The sequence below is a fragment of the Seriola aureovittata genome, chromosome 1, assembly GCF_021018895.1.
Source record: "Seriola aureovittata isolate HTS-2021-v1 ecotype China chromosome 1, ASM2101889v1, whole genome shotgun sequence".
Classification (NCBI taxonomy): Eukaryota; Metazoa; Chordata; class Actinopteri; order Carangiformes; family Carangidae; genus Seriola; species Seriola aureovittata.
In genome coordinates this window covers 2,689,214-2,712,123 of record NC_079364.1, presented here as the reverse complement: position 1 = coordinate 2,712,123, position 22,910 = coordinate 2,689,214, and the positions used below count along the sequence as shown (strand labels likewise).

The 22,910-nt window shown below is 39.3% G+C and overlaps 1 protein-coding gene across 2 annotated transcripts in view; it reads left to right on the top strand.

The window, feature by feature from the left end:
• The first annotated feature begins 2,879 nt into the window (after positions 1–2,879).
• The window catches only part of bbox1 (butyrobetaine (gamma), 2-oxoglutarate dioxygenase (gamma-butyrobetaine hydroxylase) 1), a 42,582-nt gene continuing 22,551 nt past the window's right edge, over positions 2,880–22,910 (top strand). Inside the window, exons 1-3 of one of the 2 annotated variants that reach the window (XM_056377789.1) lie at positions 2,880–3,022; positions 5,307–5,769; positions 9,823–9,937. In XM_056377789.1, coding sequence (XP_056233764.1) covers positions 5,365–5,769; positions 9,823–9,937 — 520 coding nt within the window. In that variant the 5' untranslated portion in view covers positions 2,880–3,022; positions 5,307–5,364. Of the gene's footprint in view, positions 3,023–3,223; positions 3,338–5,306; positions 5,770–9,822; positions 9,938–22,910 lie in introns of those variants that run through there. The other variant, XM_056377797.1, reaches the window with a different exon arrangement.

Below are 22,910 nucleotides of genomic sequence, written 5' to 3'. Positions count from 1 at the left end.
ACTGGTCCCAGAGACTTGTAGAATCAAAGCAAAGCTGTTCTGGCGTCAGTTTCCTTTAATTTGTCACCCCTCTGTATGTATATATACATACATACATACATATACATACACATATTTTATTTTTATCTGTACAAGGTTAGAATCCATTCATCATTTAATGTTTTACGATGCTCTGTGTGTCCTTGGATTTCATGAAAGTTGACTGTATGTTTGAACCAATGCCACAAAGTCCATTGCACGACACAACTACAGTATCAGTGTTACTGTTGTTGTTGTGAGCTGACACGTGGGCACTGATGTCAGTCGCAAAGGTGACTGAGTTGTAATCATCACTTACCCTTTGAGACTCAGGTCTGTTACTGTTATGTTATAAAATTGGGTGACCTTGTGTGATACTGGTTAATAATTGCAAAATGAAGCTTTTAAAATCCAAACTCAGTTGTAAGTAGGTGCCACTTGGACTGAAGACTGTGCTGCACATCGGCTGGGTGGTGTTCATCTTCCCTGAACCTGCCAAGGACGTAGAGAGTATTAAACTGAAAGAGGTATGGCTGAACACAGAAACTTTTTTTCTTTACTGATTAATGTGTTGATTAGTTTCTTGATCGTCAATCGCTTGGTCTATAAAATGTCAGGAGAACAAAAAAATCCAATGTAATTTCCCAGAGCCCAAGGTTGTGGCCTTAAATTCCTTGTTTTATTTAACCATCAATCCAAAACCCAGAGATATTCAAGTTACTGTTGTATATCACAAAGAAAAGCAGGAAATCATCCCATTTAAAAGCTGGAACCAGTGAATGTTTGGGATTTTTAACCAGATAAATTAATAATCAAAATGGTAAAATCATTTTCTGTTGTTAAACTAATTGATTAATCGACTAATTGCTTCAGGAATAGTACAGTTAAAGAGCCTATATGACCTTTGCATTTCTGTGCACTCAGCTCTGGACAAGACTGCACAGACCTCTAAGGCATTGAGAATGAATTGGTTTAGAACTGATATAATATCTATTTCACATTTTTGGCCACCCTAGCAGTATGGTTCCAGTTATGGTGACTTCAGTGTGTGGGTCCACCCTTTTCCTCCAGACTGAAATATGTCAACAACTATCAGATGGATTGACATGAAATGCTGTCCTGACATTCATGCCCCCCAAAGGATGAATCCTACTGACTGTGGGGATCCCCTGATCTTTTCTATAGCGTGACATTTTTCGTTCAGAGTAAAATAGCAATTATTGGGTTGACATGAATGGCTTGAAATTCTAAGGTACTCGTATCAGAGGTATCATAATTAGGAGTATCTGACTTTTAAACAGTGGAGAAAGTCAGACTTGAAAGCTTCAATATATTCAAAATGGCACATAATAATCCCAGAAATAACCAAAAAGCAAGCAAACCTGGATGTTTCTGTAATAATTTGGATAATCTGTAATCATACAATACAACTGTTGTGAGCTGTCAGATGAAGGGAAGACCAGCAGGCCAGACTTTTATATTATGGCAGGTTAGGGTTAGGGTCACCTCAGCTGTACCTTATGTTAAGGTGCTGATTAGCAACTGATAGCATTCTAAAATGATCTGCTAGCATAGTTCAATTGCCATTAATTTTGTACAGGCATGTGTGTGGGCTCCACTTTGCTGATCCCAATTTTTCCTCTAGCACCAACAGAAGTCAAAATGTGACATGTAGTGAAATATCTCAATTTTTGTATCAATGAAATAAATGAATGCTTGAGTGCTGACTCCAAGCCACAAAATTTATTCAAAGAGACCATGTTTCTGTCCCAGTTGGATCTGCTTAAAGTGCTTGAAAATGAACACCGCAGGCTGACTGGTTCACGATGACAGTTGTGGTTAACCATCCAACCAACCCACGGGTGATGAACATCTCAAACAATTAACAATTCAAAAAAGTACATCTCAAACAGTAGAAGTAGCTGGGAAATCTTTGTACAAACATGCATGGTTCTCACACGACGTTTCCTGCAATGATGAGCTTAACATTTATGGCCAATTATTGGATGGATTGCAGTGAAATTTGGTACAGACATTCATGTCCAAATACCTGCAGAGCTACTGACATGCCCATCAGCCTCAGATGTACTTTGTGTTTAGTGTCAATTATCATGCTATCACAATAAACATTATCCTGCTGAACATCTGCATGTTAGAATTGTTAATACTGGCAAACATGAGTTTAGCTCAACTCTCCGCCAACAAGTGTTGCAGGGATTAAGCCTGACTGTAGACTCCAAAACCCATAAACTTGTGCCCACAGAGACACATGGTGGTTGTGATTGTACGGAACAGGATTAGGGTCACATGTGAAAAATGTTTTGTTTTTTGTTTTTTTAAATTCTGACTTTAATCTCAGAATTCAGATTTTAAAGTAAAAAGTCAGAATTTTGAGAAAGAAAAGTCTGAATTCTGAGTTTAAAGGATTCTGATTTATTTCTCTAGATTCTGATTTTAAATTCAGAATTCTGACTTTTTTTCCTCAGGATTCTGATTTTAAATTCAGAATTCTGACTTTTTTTCCCCAGGATTCTGATTTTAAATTCAGAATTCTGACTTTTTTTCCTCAGGATTCTGATTTGAAACTCAGAGATCTGACTTTTTTCTCAGAACTAAACAATAATCACATGTGGCCATTAATCCTCTTCTGTATGATTGTGACTCATGAGCAGCCACTGACCTGTAAAATGTTTCAACACACTAACCCTAACAAAGAAGAAATGCTCTTAAAGTTTCCTAGATTAGCCGCTCTGTAGGGTGGGGCTTCTGTACTTAAGTCACTATTTGTTTATGAAAACACAATCCATGCTGGCTCAGGTCTGAGCTGTCTGTGGGGACTGAAAAAGTGGGGCAACGTTCATGCACTTTCAGTGATTATGTCATGCAGCACAGCCTCCCGGTCAACCTTTCACCTACTTCCTCTCTCTCGCACTCTGACAGCCGGCATTTGTGTTCACTGACGAGCCGCTCGTTGTGAAGAGAAGCCGTCGTCAAAGTATTGCAGGTAACGTCTGTTAGTGGCAGACACTCGAGTTTTTACTCCATTTTGAGGGCACTTTAATACATAAACTTTAAATAAAGCCGACTGGTTAGCTTCTGTGTTAGCTTAAAAACTGAAACTAGGATGTTTCCTGGAAGATCCGGGGCGGGTGGGTGTGTGTGTGTGTGTGTGTGTGTATGTTTGTTGTTTGTTAACAAGCTAGTTAGCTAACAACCGAGTTAGCGGCTTCTTCAAAGCTAACGGTTAACGGTTAACGGTTAAATGTTGTGTTTAGCAGATGTCTTCAACGGAAGTGAACTAAACGAAGAAACAGGACAGGTAGCTCCGGGTTCACACACTCTTTTACTAGTTTTATTTTTTATTTTTTCTACAAACGGCAGGTTGTATTCAGTGTTGTGTGCTAATCAAACTCAAATCCATCCTTTTGTTAGTGATGTCTGAGTTAAATGTTGACATATTTATTGCAGGTATATTACCACTAAACCATTACACTGCACATATTCTATGTTTTAACTTTGATTGGCTACTTACAAGTCATCTACATAAAGTACTTTTATTTAAATTGACAGTTTTATTTAACAGTTTCTGAGGCATGATGTGCTGTATATGCATGCTTTCCAATTAGCAGTTCATCATATTACTTTGAGGAACAGCACAAATAATCTCTTTTCCAGCTGTTTAATTTACATTAACAATATATCTGGAGTGCTGCCCTGATTTAATTGTGCAGGAGTGTTGGTGACGGGTCATTTATCTGACACTGGTGTTGTATCACTTCTTGTATAGTCTAGAGCTAGGAGAAGTTTGCATGATGCCAGATTGTGCTTCTGCTTGTTCATATACTGGCCATTAAAAGATCCCTTCATAATGCGCTAATGGAGGGGAAGTGGGCAAAATCCGCTGTTATTCTTTCATGTAAATATTTATTCAAAAGTTTATCTGAAGCTGATGAGAGACTTCAGCTTGCTGAGTTACTCAACTCAAGTGGATATCTTCCAGAGTTAGTCTTTTTAGTAGGCCTATACAATTTGATTTGTACTCAAAAGACTTGAATTTCAGAAGATGTCCATTTGATTTGTCTAACATCTGCTCGATCACTTACACTAGAATGGCATTAGGAAGAGATCAGACAGACAGGTAGGTATTGTTTATGCTATATATGTAGAAATTATTGGTATATGCGGCTGGGAAGTACTGAAAAAATGTGCCATGAAATTCTGATTCTTGTTTTTTTTTTTTTTTTTATTTGAATCATACTCTCATGCATTTTCATGCTGGTATGTTTGTGAAAGAGGCATTAAATTCCATTCACTTTGGTATTAAAATAGTCTTAAAGTTAACTTTTTAACCCCTGCTGAAACCCTTGTCCTTAGAGCAAAGCAAACAGATGGTCACACTGACATACTGAAATCAATAACAACTCAACTAAAATCAATCAGCTATTGTTGTGATATTACAGAGCTAGAGTGATTAATCAGTTACTTGATTGGCAACTGTCTTATTCGTTTGCTTAACATTTGACAGTTCTTGAATGTTACAAATATTTTCTTTCCCTTGTTTAAAATTATATCAAATTAAATATCTTTCGGTTTTGGACTGTTGGTTGGACAAAAACAAGACATTTGACAACATCACTTTGGGCTTTGCATGATGGGAATTTTGAGCAGATTTAATAACTCATGAAGATAATCATCAGTTGCAGCTCTCGTTGACATATTTTGAGGTTACTGATGTGCCTGGCAGAGGATTCTGGACCACAGATCACTGCTGTTTTTCACTTCAGCTTTGCCCAGATCTTACCAACACACAGTCAGCTGACCAAGCTTAGAAAATACCTCTGGTTGGCACAGTTACCAGTCCTTCCCAATGACTGGTAATTCCCAAAGATCCTCTGAAAAATCTCACATTTTGAGTTGTATCCAAAGAGTTTTTGGCATTGCTCAAAAACAAATGTTGCACTGTTATTTTTGCTTCTTAAATGGGATGTTTAACAGATATTACTTAAAATTTAGGTCACAAAAAATGTTTCTTATGCTTTTTAGTGTATTATTTAACCATCCTCACATTGGTTCATTATTTTCTTTGTTTAATTATATGGCAATGAGACAATGTATTTGTTAACAATTGTAACATAAGTATATTTAGCTTGCCAGGAGACTCCTTATGTTGGTAACTTAATAAATTTGGTTCATTATCTGCCCCTGGTTTGTAAACGCATAAATTGAAAGGCAGATATTCATGGTTCTCTATCTTCCCATTGTTTTAATTTCATTCCTTCCCTTTCTAGTTGGTGGCCCTTTCTGATCTGGGGACATAGACGTAGATCTGGAGGTAACCATTCAGAAATGTGGAGGAGTACATTTGCACGTTTCGCCCTGCCTGCCCTGCAGAGGAGGACCTCTGCCATGGCCTGCCAGGCTCTGAGGGCTTGTCCTCGACCAGGGCAGGCTGCAGGTCCGCTACCCTCTTGTCTGACTTCGGTTCAGCTTCGTGGTCAGCAGACACTGGGGTCTGCCTCCCTCCCTGTGGCCAGCCAGTCAGTGAGGCACGTCCGGGCTCTGGATGAGGAGAGGCTGATGGAGGTGGAGTGGGAGGATGGAGGCCACAGTCTGTATCCATTCACCTGGCTCAGAGACAACTGCCAGTGTCCGCTGTGTACCCTGCAGTCAGCTCAGGCCCGGAAACTGTTGATGTCTGATCTTGATATCCACACAGGAGTCGACGTTGTGGAGGTCACCAATGACAACAAGGTAGGCCGCTGGCATTATATGACTTCTTTGGGTTCATACACACAGTCTGGATGCTTTATATTAAGAGAAAAAGATGAATGTTTAAATTATTACCCAAACCGGCTGTGTAAATGTCCCATAAATCTTACAGAGCCCTCATCAACTTCCCACTGTAGTTCTGTGGTTTTGCAATTCTATTGGATGGTAATAATGGACGTTTTGGGTGCATTAACTTTCATTTTCACTTTACAATAAGTGGGAGTTAGAAAATAAGGCTAATCGTGGGATTTATTTAAGAACTAAAACCTGCTTCTGCTGCTTGTTCTGTTTGCCTCTGGTGTGCAAATATGTCAAGCAATGGTGCTGCATCTTTAGATCTAAGCAATGAAATTGGTGATTTTAGGAGCTGTACCAGGGGCCTCATTTATCAAAGCATGTGTGTGGAAACATTTGTGTGAGGAAACTGTGTTTACAAACTCTAAAATTTGTGTTTATCAAAGTTGCGCATGCACAACTTCACGCAGTGAACGGTGATAAATCTAACCTGTTCCATATTCCATCTATTTACATTTGTCACCACACTAAAGTACTAGAGTAATGTCAAACTTTGCTCTAATAATGAAAATAAAAATCTGTTCAGCCAAGTTGATCACTGTTTGACACTTCCACAGTGTTTTGATAAGATAAATGAAGAGTAAATATGTGGATTAAAGCATGAATCACTTTACGTGATCAGCAAATAAAAGATTTGCAGAACACAAAATAGCTATTTGGCTCAGCACCACTAGATTACGAATTGTTTTAAGAGTTTAAACATAACAGGAAATAAACATTAAATACTTCTCAATTCAATTATTGATACAGAAGTGTAACAGATCATTGTTAATGCAGATTGAATGTTTTTGACAGATCCTCCCACATCAGCTCGCTGATGCATTAATGAGATCATAATTTGAGAAAGAGATAACAATGACCTGGACGAATGAGAACCTTCACAGACAAATAATTATCTTGTTTTCCAAATATATAAAAGGAAATGCAGGAATGAAAGTTTACAGTGTTTCCATTATTGATGGCAGAGTTGGCGTTTGTTTAAATGTAATTTAGGAATCGATATGTCTGCGATTATTCCAGTCCACCACTGGGAATTTATTGGTAAGTCTAGTCATTCTTAAGCACAAGCAGAAATTGATGAATTGGACTCTGTGCACAGTGGTTTAAGCACAAAACTGTGTATATGCACGGTTGATAAATGAGGCCCCAGGTATGATTTCACAGTAACTTTATCAGTCCAAGCGGTGTGACATCCCATCTCTTCTCACTGGGTCCCTATAGATTTGTCTAATTTGAAATCCTGGTGTTCTGGTATTGACAGTCTTGTCCACCCAAATCTAAATTAAAGAGTGAAATAGCATAAAAGGTTCTTCAGGAAGTTCCCTAAACAAATTTAAGTGACTGAGATAAAGTTTGACTCACTGCTGTCAGATTTAATTACATCACATTTAGCTGCAATGTTAGTTAGTCTACTGACTCGTCAATCGACAGCAAATTATTCTGCAAAAGAAAAGTAAGTGAACTCTTTGAAATGAACCTCCAGCTCGGCTCGGAGGGCTCCAAAAGGCCAACACAGAGAATAGAGTAACAGCTAAAGGCTTAAAGGAATCACTGTAGCTGGTTAACACCTCTGTTCACTAGTCTGCCAAACACAAGTCATGGTGCATGGTTACATTGAGCATGTTGTCCTGCCATGGACTCCACAGGGGACGCCACTGTTCTCCAAATGTACAACACTTCGCCCCTGGAGTTTACCAAAGAGCAGCTTGACTCTCCACAATACTGCTGATTAAACTATTGTTGAGTTATTTGGGAAGAACGGAAGCAATCATCCCAGAGTTGGGGCTTTGCTGCCTCTGGACCGGAACAGCTCATCATCATCGAGGGGAAAATAAATTCCCAGGTTTATCTGGTTATCTAACAGGATAACGGCCGGGTGGCTCTCCACCTGCTGACGCTCAGGAGAAGCTGGGTGATGCAGCTGTGACAATGACCCTAAACATCAAAGTTAATCCACTACAGGAAGACTTCAGACAAAGAAAATCTGCCTTTTGGAGTCAGAGCCCAGACCTTAATCCAGTAGAGATGCTGCGGAGTCACCTGAAGAGAGCCAGACATCTCACACACCAGACATCCTGAGAATATATCTGAGCTGAAGCAGCTCTGTAGGAAGACTCGTCCAAAACTGAACATTGTGCAGGTCTGATCAGCAGCTACTGGAAGAGCTGGTTTGAGGTTATTTGGTGCCAAATGGGGTTCGGCCAGCCATTAAATCCAAGAGTTCTCTTACTTTTTCCACCAGCACTGTGAATGTTTAACGGGTGTGTTCAGTAGAGTAAGAATATAATTATTTATGTGATATTGGCTTAGGGACACTGTGGTTGTCTACATTTGTTATTCAGATGAAGAACAGATCACATTTTATAACCAATCAATGCAGAAAACTAGGTCACTCCAAAAGGGTTCACATACTTTTTTTCTTTTCAGTGTATTTCAATAATCATAGATCAAGATAATTAGTCTTAAAGTCATTTTTCAAGCAAAAATGCTAAAAATGTGATAGTTCTAGCTTTACAAACTGGAGAGTTGACTGCTTTTCTTTGCCTTTTATAGTAACTAATGCACCTACATACATATACACACCCTTGCACATGTATATGTGTATGGAAAAAAAGAAGAAATAATTAAATAGATAAATGTATTTAATAAATAAAAAGCTTTAATATTTAATTTTATCTTACCGTTTCATGTATACTACTTAAATCATCTTGTCAAACATGATCCGTCTGATGTTTCATGGACATTTGTTGTATAATTAGTCAACTAGCTTTGCTTAATTTGAAGAGGGCCTGTATAGAAAGTATATTTCTTCTACTGTTTCTAACCGCTTGTTTACCCTGGGAGCTTCCAACTTTTTCCAGCCCTTTATTTGCGTGAGAGCTGTAATTCTCCAAAACGAATATAAATCTTCCTTTTGCAGGCTTTTGGGACGTATAAACAAGACAAGACATTTGTTGATATTGCCTTGTGCTCTCCAGAATTTTATTTACTAGTGTTCACACGCTGTTTTCTGATGGTTTAAAGACCAAACAATTAATCAGTCGAGAAAATAATCAGCAGATTGATTGGTAATGAAAACAATCATTAGTTGCAGCCAGCATCTCATTACACTATTTTTCAACTGAACACACCATTACTGTTATAAGACTGATATAACATGACGCTTCTATTATTATCGCTGTCACGTTTCCCCTACACATCTTTAACATTACCGGGCAGTTTTTGTTCATTGTTGTGTACTGAAGTTAACATAACTCATACTGAAGCTAGGTATCATTAAACTTGAGGGCGACTTTCTGGTGATACACCGTGAGGTTCTGTACGGATAGATGATCTAATTCTGGCTGAAGCACATGTTCATCCTGACCTTTAAGTCCTCCGGAGGAAATCACCTTTATGAGCCGTGTCCTTCAGAGGATTCAGCCCCTGAAGTGGGACACAGATAGAAACTGATTGCTTTGACATGACAGTGCTGCCAGGCTGCCGTGTGCCTGTGCTTTTGTTAATCAAAGGTAAAATGCAATAAGTTTGCTCTGTTGTTTCCTGTACCAAGATTTACTGGACAGACTACTATAGTAAATGGTTGTTTTTAAGTACAACAATGCTTTCATCATGCTGCCTCAGACTATAGAAAAATGATTTGATTTAATGGCGGCATCGGCCAAAAGCTCCCGTAGATATTCTTTGTTTTTCTAATGAAAATGTACTATTTTCACCATCTGCTTTTTTTATTAAGACATTGTTTTTATGTATTTCTTTCTCAGGTTTATGAATCAAATGCTTAACCTTCAAGGGGCAGATCAATCTTCTGTCTGCAAACAAGAAATATGAAAATCCAGATAGAGTCCCCTGTCCCCAGTGCACTTTCAGTTGGTGGCTTCTCACAACATATTAACGCATGGAAAAAGACTGTCTAAAACATTTTGGCTATATTGGATCAATATGCTTTTTGTCTCTCAGGTGTCCATCGTGTGGCCCGACCAGCACACCAGCGTGTTTGATGCAGAGTGGCTGAAGAAACGCTGTTTCTCTCCTGCTGCCAGGCAAGCAATGCAAGAAGAGCTTTTTCTCAATGGTGAGTTCAGATTTTTCACTGAAGCGTCTATTCATAAGACAGTATTTTAGAATGACATGTAATGAACCGGTATAGGAGGAACCACCACGGGCCCAGGTTAGTCTGCTTTAGCACCGAGCCGTGATGACACGAGCGCCCACTCAGGTCTCGCAGTGAGGGACAGCCACGCCGCTGTGGTCCTGCCTGGTAGCAGGTTTGACCACGTCCAGCCCGTGACAGTCTCCTCCCCTCGGCTGTGTCTTCAGTTATATCTTTAAAAGTCTCTCTCTCTGTTCAGCTTTTGTAGCTTCTGCCTGAATCTCTGTGGTTGAGAGGTTAATTTCAGTCCTGTGTTTGTACTTTCAGATGTCAGTCATATTTTACTGCTAATTGATCACTTTCAGCTGTATTGGATCTGTGTTACGTTACTGCTGATGCGAACCGTACCTGCTTTCCACTGGCAAACCAAAGGAATGCCAAACGTTATTGGGAACGCAATATGTTTATCATCAGTTCATTAGCGGTGCTGTTTGTCAAATAAAAAACAGATATGGATATTTGCTGTGCTGTCTGGTCTGCAGATCTGTTTGAATATTGCAGGGAGGAGTAGTACAAACAGAGGCAGCCACAGTGAGCTGAAAAGAGCTGCAGGCGCGACAGGGTCTTAGTGTGGTTTGTGACTAGCACACCTCCAACACATCATCAAGGTAAACAACTTCACCGTGCAGTGGAAAAACACTCGCTGTGCTGACGGCCGCTCGCAGCGCGGCTCGGCATAACCACGTCCCCTACTGTGGAGGGTCCCCTGTACTGTACGTAGATACAGCCCCTGCAAGAGCTCTACAGGAATTTGTCCTACAGAAATACCCAATTTATTAGGAACACATAGCTAAAACTACTGCAGTCTAATACAGCACCTTTTCTAGAGAAGTGATGATTCAACTTAATAATCACTTTGGTGGCTGTAGTTAGTGTTGCTGTTGATCTGTGTCTATTATTTTGTCCAGATTATATCAATGAGGGTAGCTTAAATAGGTGTATCTACTAAAATGGCCACTGAGTGTTTGTTCCATGTGTATCAAGGGATTTTTATGTGGAACGTTAAATTCAATTTATGATGTACTTCAAAACTAGAATGTGCTCAACACCTCCCAACTGTTAAAAACATACACTTAATGCAAACAAAGTAGTGATTGGACTACACTGATGATTACTTTCTGATTAACTCTGATTTTTAGAAACGAGTTTTAACAGCGACTTTTACCTGCTTGTACAAAAAAGTTTTTTGAAGCTGATCGTGGACGCTTTCCATTCAGTGACCACATACCTTTATGAATGTCATCTGTCACATTATCCCACTTTTGTCACTAAAAACAAAAAGTATATCTTCATTGTGTCAAATCTGAGCAGCTCATTCAGATTCTCAATGATCCTCAGTTTTATCAAAAACATCAATATAGTGTAACCCATTCTCTGAAATTCATTGCACAATACAAGACGTCCTAAGTTTCATATTTTCCTTCCGCTGTAACCACATTGGAAAGTAATTGTGTACTTCCCTGCTCAACAGCTAATGTCTGTTCTCAAGTCATTTCAGTATTTCATTGTATCACTTTTATATTTTGATATCAAATCCTTTGCTGTTCAATCTCCATTGTTGGTTAATGATTGAGTTTGTGAACGTTTCTCAGCTGAAATTAATTCCCCCCCGACATTAGTGAAAAATTAGATTGTTTTCTCTTAATCTGTTATTCTTCGTTAGTTTTACAAACACAATTGTGTTCAGATAGATTCTGCTGACAACAGCGAGCCGCACTTGGTAATGCACAACATCAAAATTGTCTAAATCAAGAGTGTCAACTTTTCTCAGATAGAGGCAACTTAAAGAAGAAATATATTTTGAATAGAAACGAGTGGTTGTTCACATCCTTTGTATAATTAAGCAGCAGCTCTCTGATCTGTGCGTGTGTGGATGTATTAAATGAGAATGAGTGTATTTTCTCTGCTAACCTTTTTCTCGGGGGGGAAAAAAGATTTAAACTTTCCTCTCGACACATTTTTTTCTCTGTAACATAACAGGGTTGTTAAGCAAGGAGGTTTTTCTCAAGACTGGAACTCATTTTACAGTACATTTACAATGGCCCAAGTCAGTTTACATCAGTCTGCCAGACAGCAGAGGAGTATGTTCAAATGTGGAACAAGGTAGTGGTACTTTAGCGGAGCGGGGGATGGACTGTACTCGGTTTGTGTACACACACGTGGTCCTGAAGGACCCACAGGGCTGAGAGGCTCCTGCTCTGTTCCAGACTGATTAAGAGTGTGTGTGTGAGTGTGTGTGAGTGTGTGTGAGAGTGTGTGTGTGAGAATGTGTGAATGTATGTGTGTGTATGTTTCAGAATTCCTCCATTCATGTTGAAGTATAAACAGAATCCCCTCATAGCAATTTACAGACAGTCATTTTGTAGTGTAGATTTGTTCAGCCACTCTCAGCACAGAGCCAGGAGCGCTCCTGGAAGACACTGCTAAGCTCATGCACCAAAACACAATACAAGATGACGTGTGCGCACACACTCTGGGTTTAATTATTTCCTCCTGAGCGCCAGTCTGAAATTCCTTGCGCAGAAAAATACCGGAAAAGTCTAGACTCTGAAAAGATGGATGATGAACAGCTTTCACCTCTGAGGATTTCGCTCTTATTCTCACTCCTCACATCTCCATGACGATGACTCACTGAAGCATAGTCCACAGAATTTCTGTTTCCTTTTTTTTTTTTAATGCAGTGCACCTAGATTTTATAGGCCCAAGTCTGCCTGTAAAAGCGTTCTCAACAGTGAAAGTGTATCGCACACAAGACACCATGAGGTCAATATGATAATTGGAGCTTTGGGGATATTAGTCAGCCTGTACGATACCTCCTGTTTTTATGTTTGAAGTAATGTTTTTTTCTTCTGCTTTTACCGTTTCTATGGAGTTGCGTAACTCAAACCGCAATATGTAGTTCAGCAGCAGTTGTTATTGGAGCAAGACATGGAACCAGTTCTCAAGGGCAGGACAGTCTCATATATAGGAATCAACAAGGATGCATTGAATTAGTGCTTCTTGCTCATTTTAGGAAAGTTTTCGATGGAGCGGGCACTTTAGCTTTAGGATCCAGTTTGTTACTTTCCATCATTCTCAGTAAATTTTAGCTTTAAATGAATATAGTTCTTAAGGTAGGTCTTTATTTTCATGTACTGTAGGGTATTGGAAGCAGACAGGATTCGTCAGCATCTCTAGTTTACTGTCTTTGTTCATGCATGTGAAACCGTGTGAGGCAGTGGAGCTTCTGGAAGGCTGACAGCTGCTTAAATGAGAGAGTCTCATTCAGACCCCCCCCCCCCCTTCTGCCTCTGCCATATGGAAAACTTACTTCAGAGCGAGGGTCAAGAAGAGATCTGCATGTTCTTACCAAACACAAGCTCACCAGTATTTCCTTCCTTGGGAGCGAACAAATCCCTGAGCCTGTAGGCACATGTAACCAGGAATTTAAACTCACACTTCTGGTGTCTGAATCAGAGGAGTTCGCACAGACATTTTCTTACTAAACCTCTAATACCCCAATATGCAGTTGGAAACTATTTTTTTTTTTCAGTTTTTGACGGTCTTTTTATGTTCAGGGTTTTGGTAGCTTTGTCATGTTTTTTCGCAAAAGAACAGAGATGGTTGGAAACTGTGCCTCATCCTCGAGTAATTAATTTTCAAAAGGAATAAACTACAAAATGCCACTCCTGTCCAATTTCTTTTTTCTTTTTTTTTTTTTTACCAAAGTAGTGGAGTGGCTCCAGGGATGGCAAAGCCTGTTTGTTGGTTGATCAGTCCGCCGCTTTGGTCCAGATTGAAATATCTCAAAATCTATTATATAAACTGCCATGAAATTTAGTGCAAACGTTCACAGTCCTCAGTGGATAAATCCAACGGTTATTGGTGCTCCCCTAAATATTCATCAAGCAGCACCAGCAGGTTGACTTCTTTAGATGGATTGCACAGACATTCTTGGTTCCCATACGATGGATCCCTGACTTTTCCTCTAGTGTCACCATGTGGTCGACATTTGCGGTTTTGACTGATGGATGGATCACCATGTAATTTGATTCAAACCTTCATGTTCCCCACCAGCAGGTCGAAAGTTTCATATATAAGCAAGCGAAATATCTCGACATCTGCGAGGTCGTCAGAGGGCGACTCATAACGTCACAGAAACTGTTATACATTTCCTGTCGATGGATGGAAACTACTGGATGGATTACCATGCAGTTTGACGCAGACATTTGTGGTCTTTGTGAAAACTGGTGGTCCTTTTGGTTTATCTACCAGTTTGGCTTTTGTTTCAATGAGCGTTACATCCTCATTCATCCACTAGTGTGGCTACAGACTCTTAGTCTCGTTTAATTAAGTAATTGGCGTCTTAAGTCAAATATTTAATTAGCCAACTACTATGTGACAAGCATGCTGTCGGATGTATGTGTTTTTATCAAACACCTACTTCCCTATCTGCTTTAATACAAGTGTCTACATGTCATTCATAGGTGTGTTCAGTACCGTTTCTTGCTGGTGTGTGCACTTTGAACCTTTCGCGTCACTTTACAGAGTGGTGATTTTTGAAATGCTCTTGGGAACACCAAAAGCTTGTGTCGCTCACATCCTTATCTGCAATGACTCTTCCTTTCACCGATAAATCTGTCAGCGATTTACCCAGACGCCTGCCAGATGCTTTTAATATTTGAAGCATGTCATCATCTCAGGCCTCCCATTTTGCGCTTGTCATGTTTATTTAGCCGAGGAGGGAGTCATGACTAATTTCATGTCACTGATACTTAAAAGACAGACGTGAAACAGGTTAAATGGATTTTTCGAAAAGTAAAAATATGCCCTACTGCATGGATCACAGTTTGTTTGTTTTTTCTCTCACTTATCCACCACCTCACATTAGTATTTTGTAAATGCAGTCTGTCCACTTCCCAACATGCCTTGCAACCATTCTCAAATTCAGTACACTGTTTGAATTGCTCACACTCAACAAGTCATAATGGCATGTCATTTTTGTAACAAGTTGAGTCATTGCTTGGATCACGGTATTTCTGCATCGAGTTGTACTAATAGAATTAAGTGCCACTGCTTGGACAGCCCTCCCTTCTCACGTCTTTCTGCTCTGCAGGTTGTAAGTTTGATCTGATTTTATGTTGAATGGTAGTTTGACCACATGGAGTTGAGAAATGAAAGAGGTTAAAGATTTTTGCTTCTGTTTATGATGATAATTTGCGGATTGTTTTTGTTCCTGCTGTTCATTCGCTTCATGGCTAATTTTATACTTTAGTAGCAGAACAAAAGCAGAGCTGACACACTGCACAATGTTATCCTGTGTAAGCTGTTAATGAAGCCATCAGTAAAAAAAAGTGAAAGGATGCACTAGATGCATAAGAAACATATTTATTCTATAAAGTTCATTCTTGAACTTGGACACAGGAATTAGACCATAAGTTATAGCGCCTCACAGTATAGTTCAGTTCAGTGGATTGTACCATAGCACACTAAAAAGTGTAAAAATATACTAACCTTTGTTATAAAAAGATGCAAAGTGTACGACAACACACCCTAAAATACATTCACCTACGTTTCATCTTTAGTTTCAGTTTTTATTGGGTATTTTATTGTTTTTATTTGTGAATGAAGTTAATTATATTTGGAGTGTGTTGTGGTAAAACCTCTTGTATCTGAGGTCACTATATTCTTGGACTACACTCTACATTGTGGTATGTAGCTGTAGTCATCAGTTGTGGTACTGTGTGGGTGTATACTTTGTGGTTTTGCTCTACGTGTAACCCTTTTGCCCCAGATCTACATACCTGATTGAGTTAAGGTGGCAGGTAAATATGTAGCCATGATTTGAATAAGGTGTGTAACAACAGAAAAGGAGGGAGAGTGTAGTACAGGGAACTCTTGACGAGTGAATCATTTAATAAAATACATCAAAGACAACTGGGTAACACTCGCTGACTCACTGGAACAATGTTCACTAAAGTCAGCCAACTGTTTTCAACACATGGCCTTCATCAGGGTTTCTTTTTGTTTTTTTTTACAGAATGAGTAATACCACATACATACCACAAAATGGCTGATTCTTAACCAATTATCCAGTGACGACTAGACACATGTGTTGTGTCCCAATTCAGGAGCTGGATCCTCTGGAGTCTTTTATTTCTGGACTGAATATGTCAGAATAGGCCTGTCTCATTTCAAATGCTCATCCAATAAACAAAGCCTCCTTGTTCCCATATTTGGAGGGCACAATTGTTGAATCCTTTGCAATACACGGTATGCCACAATCCATTGTTGTCAATCGTGATTCGAAGTGATGCTCTAAACTTGAGGGAAACGGAGGGCTATTTCCAGGTAATTTGGGGAAGAGGTGCAGGTTTAGCTTCGCCTTCAGTCTTTCGTGAAGATGTAACCTGTTAGTCGCAGCTATAAATATCCTTCAAATACAGACTTTTCTAAGTATGAGCTCACAAAATAAGGAATGCACAGAAAAAGTTACAATAAACTTGTATGTAAAAGCTCAGGAAACATCACAAGGAGTGTGCTGGACATTTTTTTTTTTTTTTATTATTGTAAAATTTCAAGAGAGTGTGATTGACAGAAAACTGTGATGACTCTGGAGGTGCAGGGAGATTTCCCCCCCCCTGTAACAGCTGTCCCTTTCATATCTTCATCTGGCTCACCCAATAAACGTCCCTAGTTACCAGTCACAGCCAAAAACATGAACAATTTCTAACCATCATCTGTAGATTGTCTGTCAAAAAATATCCCTGGCACTTCACCTCGTCTTTACCTCAACTATCTGGCCTTAATCAGTCCTAGCAGTATGATGATCTCTGTGAGGCTGTCAACAGACTGACGAAGGCCATACATGCCCTAAATACAAGGTGGAAAATATTCCCCAGCAGTGTGTTCATCGTAGTAGACTGTGCCACTATTTGTAGTACTTGGTAATACAGTTTGTTTCCAGTACTGACAGATTATCTCCAGCAGCCTTGACAAGTGTAATGTTTCTGTCTCGTTGACCCAAAACATCATAACTCGGTTAATGTTGTTCCAGAACTGCAGTGCTGGCTACGACCAGAAGGAGAGGAAACACTGCAATTTAAAAGATTTACTCCTGTTGTTGTTTTTTTTGGGGGTTTTTTTTTTTTATTTTTTTTGTGCAGCAGCTTTCAGCTCAAATTCATAAGAAGATCAGTTACAGGTTAATTTTGTCGTCTGCACATGTTCACGAGGATCTTTGCTTCATTCTTTGTGGATGGAAAATTTTATGAGCACGAGCAGTTGGCACAAGTAGACACATCTGCCTGATGCAGACACCCAGTGTCGTGTTGACACAACCATTTGCACATCATCCAATTATTTAGAACAGACTGGCTGAGGACTTAAGTGGAACTGAAAATGGCGGTATCTTTTACATATACGGGTAACACCTTAAACTTCAGGCTTTTGCTTTGTCAGTTTTAATGTTTTTTTTTTTTGTATTTTTATACCATTATTCTTAATTTCTCAAATTAGATATTTATTTTTTACTTTTTTACACATTCTGCATTTTACTTCAAAATAGTCTCACTACTTTACTACCTACATCTCTACAAAACACAGATCTGCACATATGAGTATAGATATGTGCTAAAAAGATAAAGTTAGAGCAATTTGATTGGTTGTCTTTTTAGTTCTCTTCACAGTAGTTTGCTGTAGTATTGTGTCGCTGTGGCAGTGAGCTCGTTTCCTGGTTTGAATACCTACAGTATATACGTCAATTAGGATTCCATTTAAATTAGGACGGTTGTCGTAAACTCTCTGACGGATTAGTCAGACGCTCTCCTAAACAGACTGACTTGAGTTTGGATTTCTCTCCATTAAGTCTGCTGACTGATTCCATAACTCTGCCAAGTAGCAGCTGATTTGTCAATTCCCCGTCTGGCTGGTGTTTCCCCTTTGCCATCTGGTCTGAATTTAGTCTTCTGTGTCATCACTCGTCAGTTGACAGGAAGGCTCCTGGAAACATAGCTGCGGAGGTCCATCAATGGAAAAACTCATATGTTCTTCCAAACCTGACCATCACTTCACTGTGCAGCTTCAGCAGCACTGACTCTCCAAACACGTGCTCTTCTACACGTGTACATGCTGTGTTATCAGCCTCAAAGGAATTTCAGGAATCCAAAACTGTCAACTACGACTTTTAATTTGTCAAAATTAGCTTTTACCATTGTGCAGTATGTGATAATAGACTGCTGAGAGTTCTTAGACTTGTTAGAAATAACGGTGGTCAGCCAAACCTTTCACACATCAAGTCTCTCTTTCCACAAATCTAGAAATTGTCCCCTTTTCAACAAATTTCACTAGTTTTCATCCACACAGTTTTTATTTCAGTGTCTTCTTGCAATTCTTCCTCGGATCAAATGTATTTGGGTTCAGTCCCATTTCTTTGTCATGTCTTTTTGAAATTTCAACACCTTTACATCAGACTGCCTGGAAACCTTGGTGATTATAATGATTGGATTTTTCATTTCTTTGGCAAGCCGGACCTGCTTGGCACTTCAAATAATACTGAAAGCAGTATAAGTACGAGTTGGCAAAAAGGACATAATTTGACAAACTACTGCAAGGTTCAGTAGAACTTTGGGAACCTAAACTCGCTGATGGAAAAAGGGTTGAGTTTGGATTGGTGTGTGGAGGGACTGTAGCTCCCTGGTGAGAAAACACTGCTCACTCTGTCTACACCAAACTGTGAATGTAGAGTTTGGCTGCCCTGTCATCCAGGTCTATTTCATAAATAGGCGTGTTTGTCAAATTAATAGAGGGTGGAGGGAGTTTCTTGCATATACGCACACACACACACACACACACACACACACACACACACACACACACACACACTATGTACACCATGAAAACACAAACATACATGCTAATTGTTGACTGGAATATTACTGTAATGGGGAACATGTTCTCTTTTTTTATTTTTCAAATATCTGGATTAATTGGTCTCTAAGAACATATATTGTAATTTTTCACTATTTAAACCCAACATTTTCTTTCCTCTTTTCTTTCTTTACATTTAAATAATTTCCACCGTCTTTAGTTCTTTCATTGGGTTGTGAGCCCTCCCAGAAGAAAGCCTCATAATAAATATCTCTGGCAGATGCAGGATTTGGCCGATAAGGGAAATACATTTGTCAAAATAGATACGAAAAAACGAGTTCCCGAACATGGTGCCTTTCCCTCTGAAAAACTAGTAATGTAGTTACTTACTCAGGCTAATTTACCTCAGCGAGTTGTGTGACAAATGAACACTAATGAATGAACAGCATGTTGCCAGTCTGGTAATGTAATGGGTGCTATGTCTTCTCAAGAGCTCCAATCATTAGTCATTTTGCACTTGCAGCTGTTTACAAGCAGAGTTGAGGGTGAAAAACCCGGGTTAATAATAAGAGTTGTTAATCTGTATTCATTTACACATTCATTTAACAGAGACCAAACTGTGTTAATGATTTATTACTTTGTGTAATGAGTATCTACATCAGTTCCTTCAGAAAAAGTTGTAATAAAGTAAAAAGTACATTAATATTATTAGCAAAATGTATTTTTTAAAACTGATAGTGCAGAACAATAGCTCTTTTATATAGTATATTAGTGGATTATTATCACTGATGTGTTTAATATGTTAGTAGCATTTAGCTGTTATAATTAGATGCAGAGCTAATTTTAATCTCAAAACTTCTGTTGGGTAATTGGATGGATGGATGGACTTTATTGATCCCAAATTGGAAACTTCTTGTGTTAAAACAGTATAAAATAATAAAAAAAAACACAAAAAACAAAAAAATTAAAAATATATAGCTCAATATCCATAATAGAAGAGTGAACACAACAAATACCAAAACAAAATCCCCCCAAAAAAGCATAATATTTTAAAACATCATCATATGTTTTAATATGTAAAGTCTGGAGTAAACACTGCAATATTTGTGAACTGTAGTGAACTTTAAAATAGCATGAAATGGAAACAAACGAAGAACAACTATCTCAGATCTGTACTTAAGCACAGTACTTGTTTTGCAAGTAAATGTACTTGGTTACATTCCAACACTGGTTTTATTGATACTGAAAAATCAATAAAATTAAATAGAGGGGATATTTGGGGGCCACATTTGCTGTTTAAATAAGGCAATCTTACTCCTTTTTATTTCCGTAGAATCTCTACAATTTGCTCTTAGTATAAACAACAGCTTTAATCTAATTTATAAAGCATATTCTTTTTTAAAAAAAGGGCTTCTTTGTGCCCATCTGGCTCTGAGTCCCTCTGCTGTGAATTCCATAGACGGCCCATTGAAATGAGCTGATCCGAGCTCTGTGATAAAACTTGACCAAGTCAAAACAAAAACTCTGTGGATAACTGCAGCGATTGAAGCAGAGCTTTGAAGGCGCTCCCAGCTGCAGAGGAGAGTGACGCAGTCCTCCGAGCTTAAACAGAGCACAGTGAGGGGAGAGCCAAACTGCCATGAGCTGCCTGACAGCCACAGGAGCCACGGCTTCAGGTTTCCTCATCTGGAAAAGCCACTGTAACAGACCACAACCGAGGGGGGGGGGAATGGGGGGAGGGGATTGTGCACATATACTATCTTGTCAGACTGTGAGAGGTGTCCCTACGTGCGCATGCCAGCACAGTCCTTCCTGTTAAAAAAAAAAAAAAACCACAGTGATTTTATACAAATGAGGTCACTCCAGAAACTCAAGGCTGTCTCGGTTTGACTCTTCCTCCGCTGCGTTTTATTTCTTACTTTGAAAAAACACATGCTAATTGTGACATGGTATCTCCCTTAACCACAGCTGGGAACTATGCAGGAGAGTGAGAGATTGATTTCTCAGGCTTTTCCAGACGAAAAAAAAAAAACGGTGATTGATTTGCCTCTGGTGAATTAGAGTTACGTATTGCACGACTGTAAGACCAGAGCATTGTGGGCTCAACCCGATCTGGACCCACAAGCCCAGGTTTACTGCTGCAGGACTCTGAAGCCTCCATGAGATCATGCCAGGCTTCAGGCCGCTCACTATACTTTCACTTTCTCCGTCTTTCTCCAAAGTTTCTTCCAGTTCATTTCCTTCTTTGTCCATCTGTAATGCTTTAACACCAGCACAGACAGCCTTAAGACATTAATCACTGTCCATGATTAGTCAGTTTTTCTGTGTCACAAATAGTCTGTTCCTAAGAAAGTCAAAGCTCTGCAGTGATGGAAGAACTATTCAGATCATTCATTTGAAGCAGTTCTGATATATTTTTTTTTATATTTTAGCAATGGATCAAGTGACTTTGTTGTAGTTTGTTTTGATTTTCCAGCCCAAAACTCACCGCTCCTCTCAGTGTCTTTTGTTAGCGTCTTTTAATACACTATAAAACAGCAGACAGACGAAGTTACTGACTGAGCTGGTGAATTTAATGGAGCATTTAGCACCTATAAAAAAGATTTCCCTTATGAACATGCAGATTCAAGCTTGATGTGATGATCTTATTAGCAAGCAGTTGCTTATTTTACACACTCGGCACATGTGGAGCAACATTAGTATTAATTCCAACCCACCTTTTTAGGTGTTCTGTTTGCTCTGTTTTTGGTCGCTACCCACTCCTGAGAAGTGTTCCACCAGCTAGTTGCTAATAGCTAGTCAGCTGTTTGGTTTTCACAGCCTTAATGTCAGCTGTAAAAACCAGAACAATGAAATGATAAAATAGATGCTAGTAGACTCCATAGAGAGGAGGACTGACACTCGTCATCACTACGAATCTCCCCTTTCACATTACACATAGTCATTAGATCCATTGCTACTGTAAAGATACCAATTATAGCAGTTTTAATCTAAAGAACAACAGTTTCATCAGTAAAAAACTCAGATGTCAAATGTGAAAGTATTTTTCAAGCAGAATGGCCACTTGTTATTACTTTGCATTATATTACTGGATCATTATACATGTTTAAAATAAAGGCGGCATTTTATGGTTTAATGTAAAACAGGAAATTAGATTCAACATATATATAGATTTAAAATGTTATTCTGCAAAGTAACTGTAGCTGTAATAATTGAGGTGCAGTAAAACAGGTACAGTATTTCCCTCTGAAATGAAAGTAAAGTACGACGAATGGTAAACATTCCTGAAAGCAGTCTTTGAATGAATGTACCTTTCCACCATGTTTTATCTGTTCTTAATCTGACCAGATTTGCATCTACAACAACAGTTTGAATGACGAGGCACCTAATTTGTTCTTTAATCTGCAGCCAGACAAGAGACTTCCTCATTATCGACCTCATCGAAGATTTGTGATCAGCCTTCCCGGTTAAAAACGAGCACATGTGAGCAGATTGATTACATGATTAGGAGGCAGATACTCATGCAACTTTCTCATCTTTTGTTCGACCCCTGGCCGCCACAGCGCGAACTCACTTGACAGCAGCGAACGTGATAAGTTTTCACAATGACGATGGAGCTGAACTGCAGCCAGGACTGCACAGCTGATGTATATGCACACTGCGACCGAGGCTGTAGCCTCTTTGTCAACGGTGACACCTTAAACCCGCGGAGCTGAAACACCACTGGGCCTGTACACGACATCCAGGTCTGGTTTCACAAGAGTAATTGTAACATTCAGGTCTGACCTTAGCCCCAGTTTCTCATTCTCGGCCTTTGTTTCTCTCCACCCTCTTAACAAGTTTTAACAAGCGGGGGGTTCTTGACCCTTTGAACTGTGCAGCCAGATACTCATTGTTTGTGACAACAGCCTGGAGGGAGGTCTGCGAGTCACGATGATCACTGTGTTTCTGACTGATGTTGCATCTGGTGTGTTTTGTGCCTTCCTGCTTTAAAAAATGTATGGTGAGGAAAAAAAACAAGGCACTGAAGCTCCACATCACCAGTCAA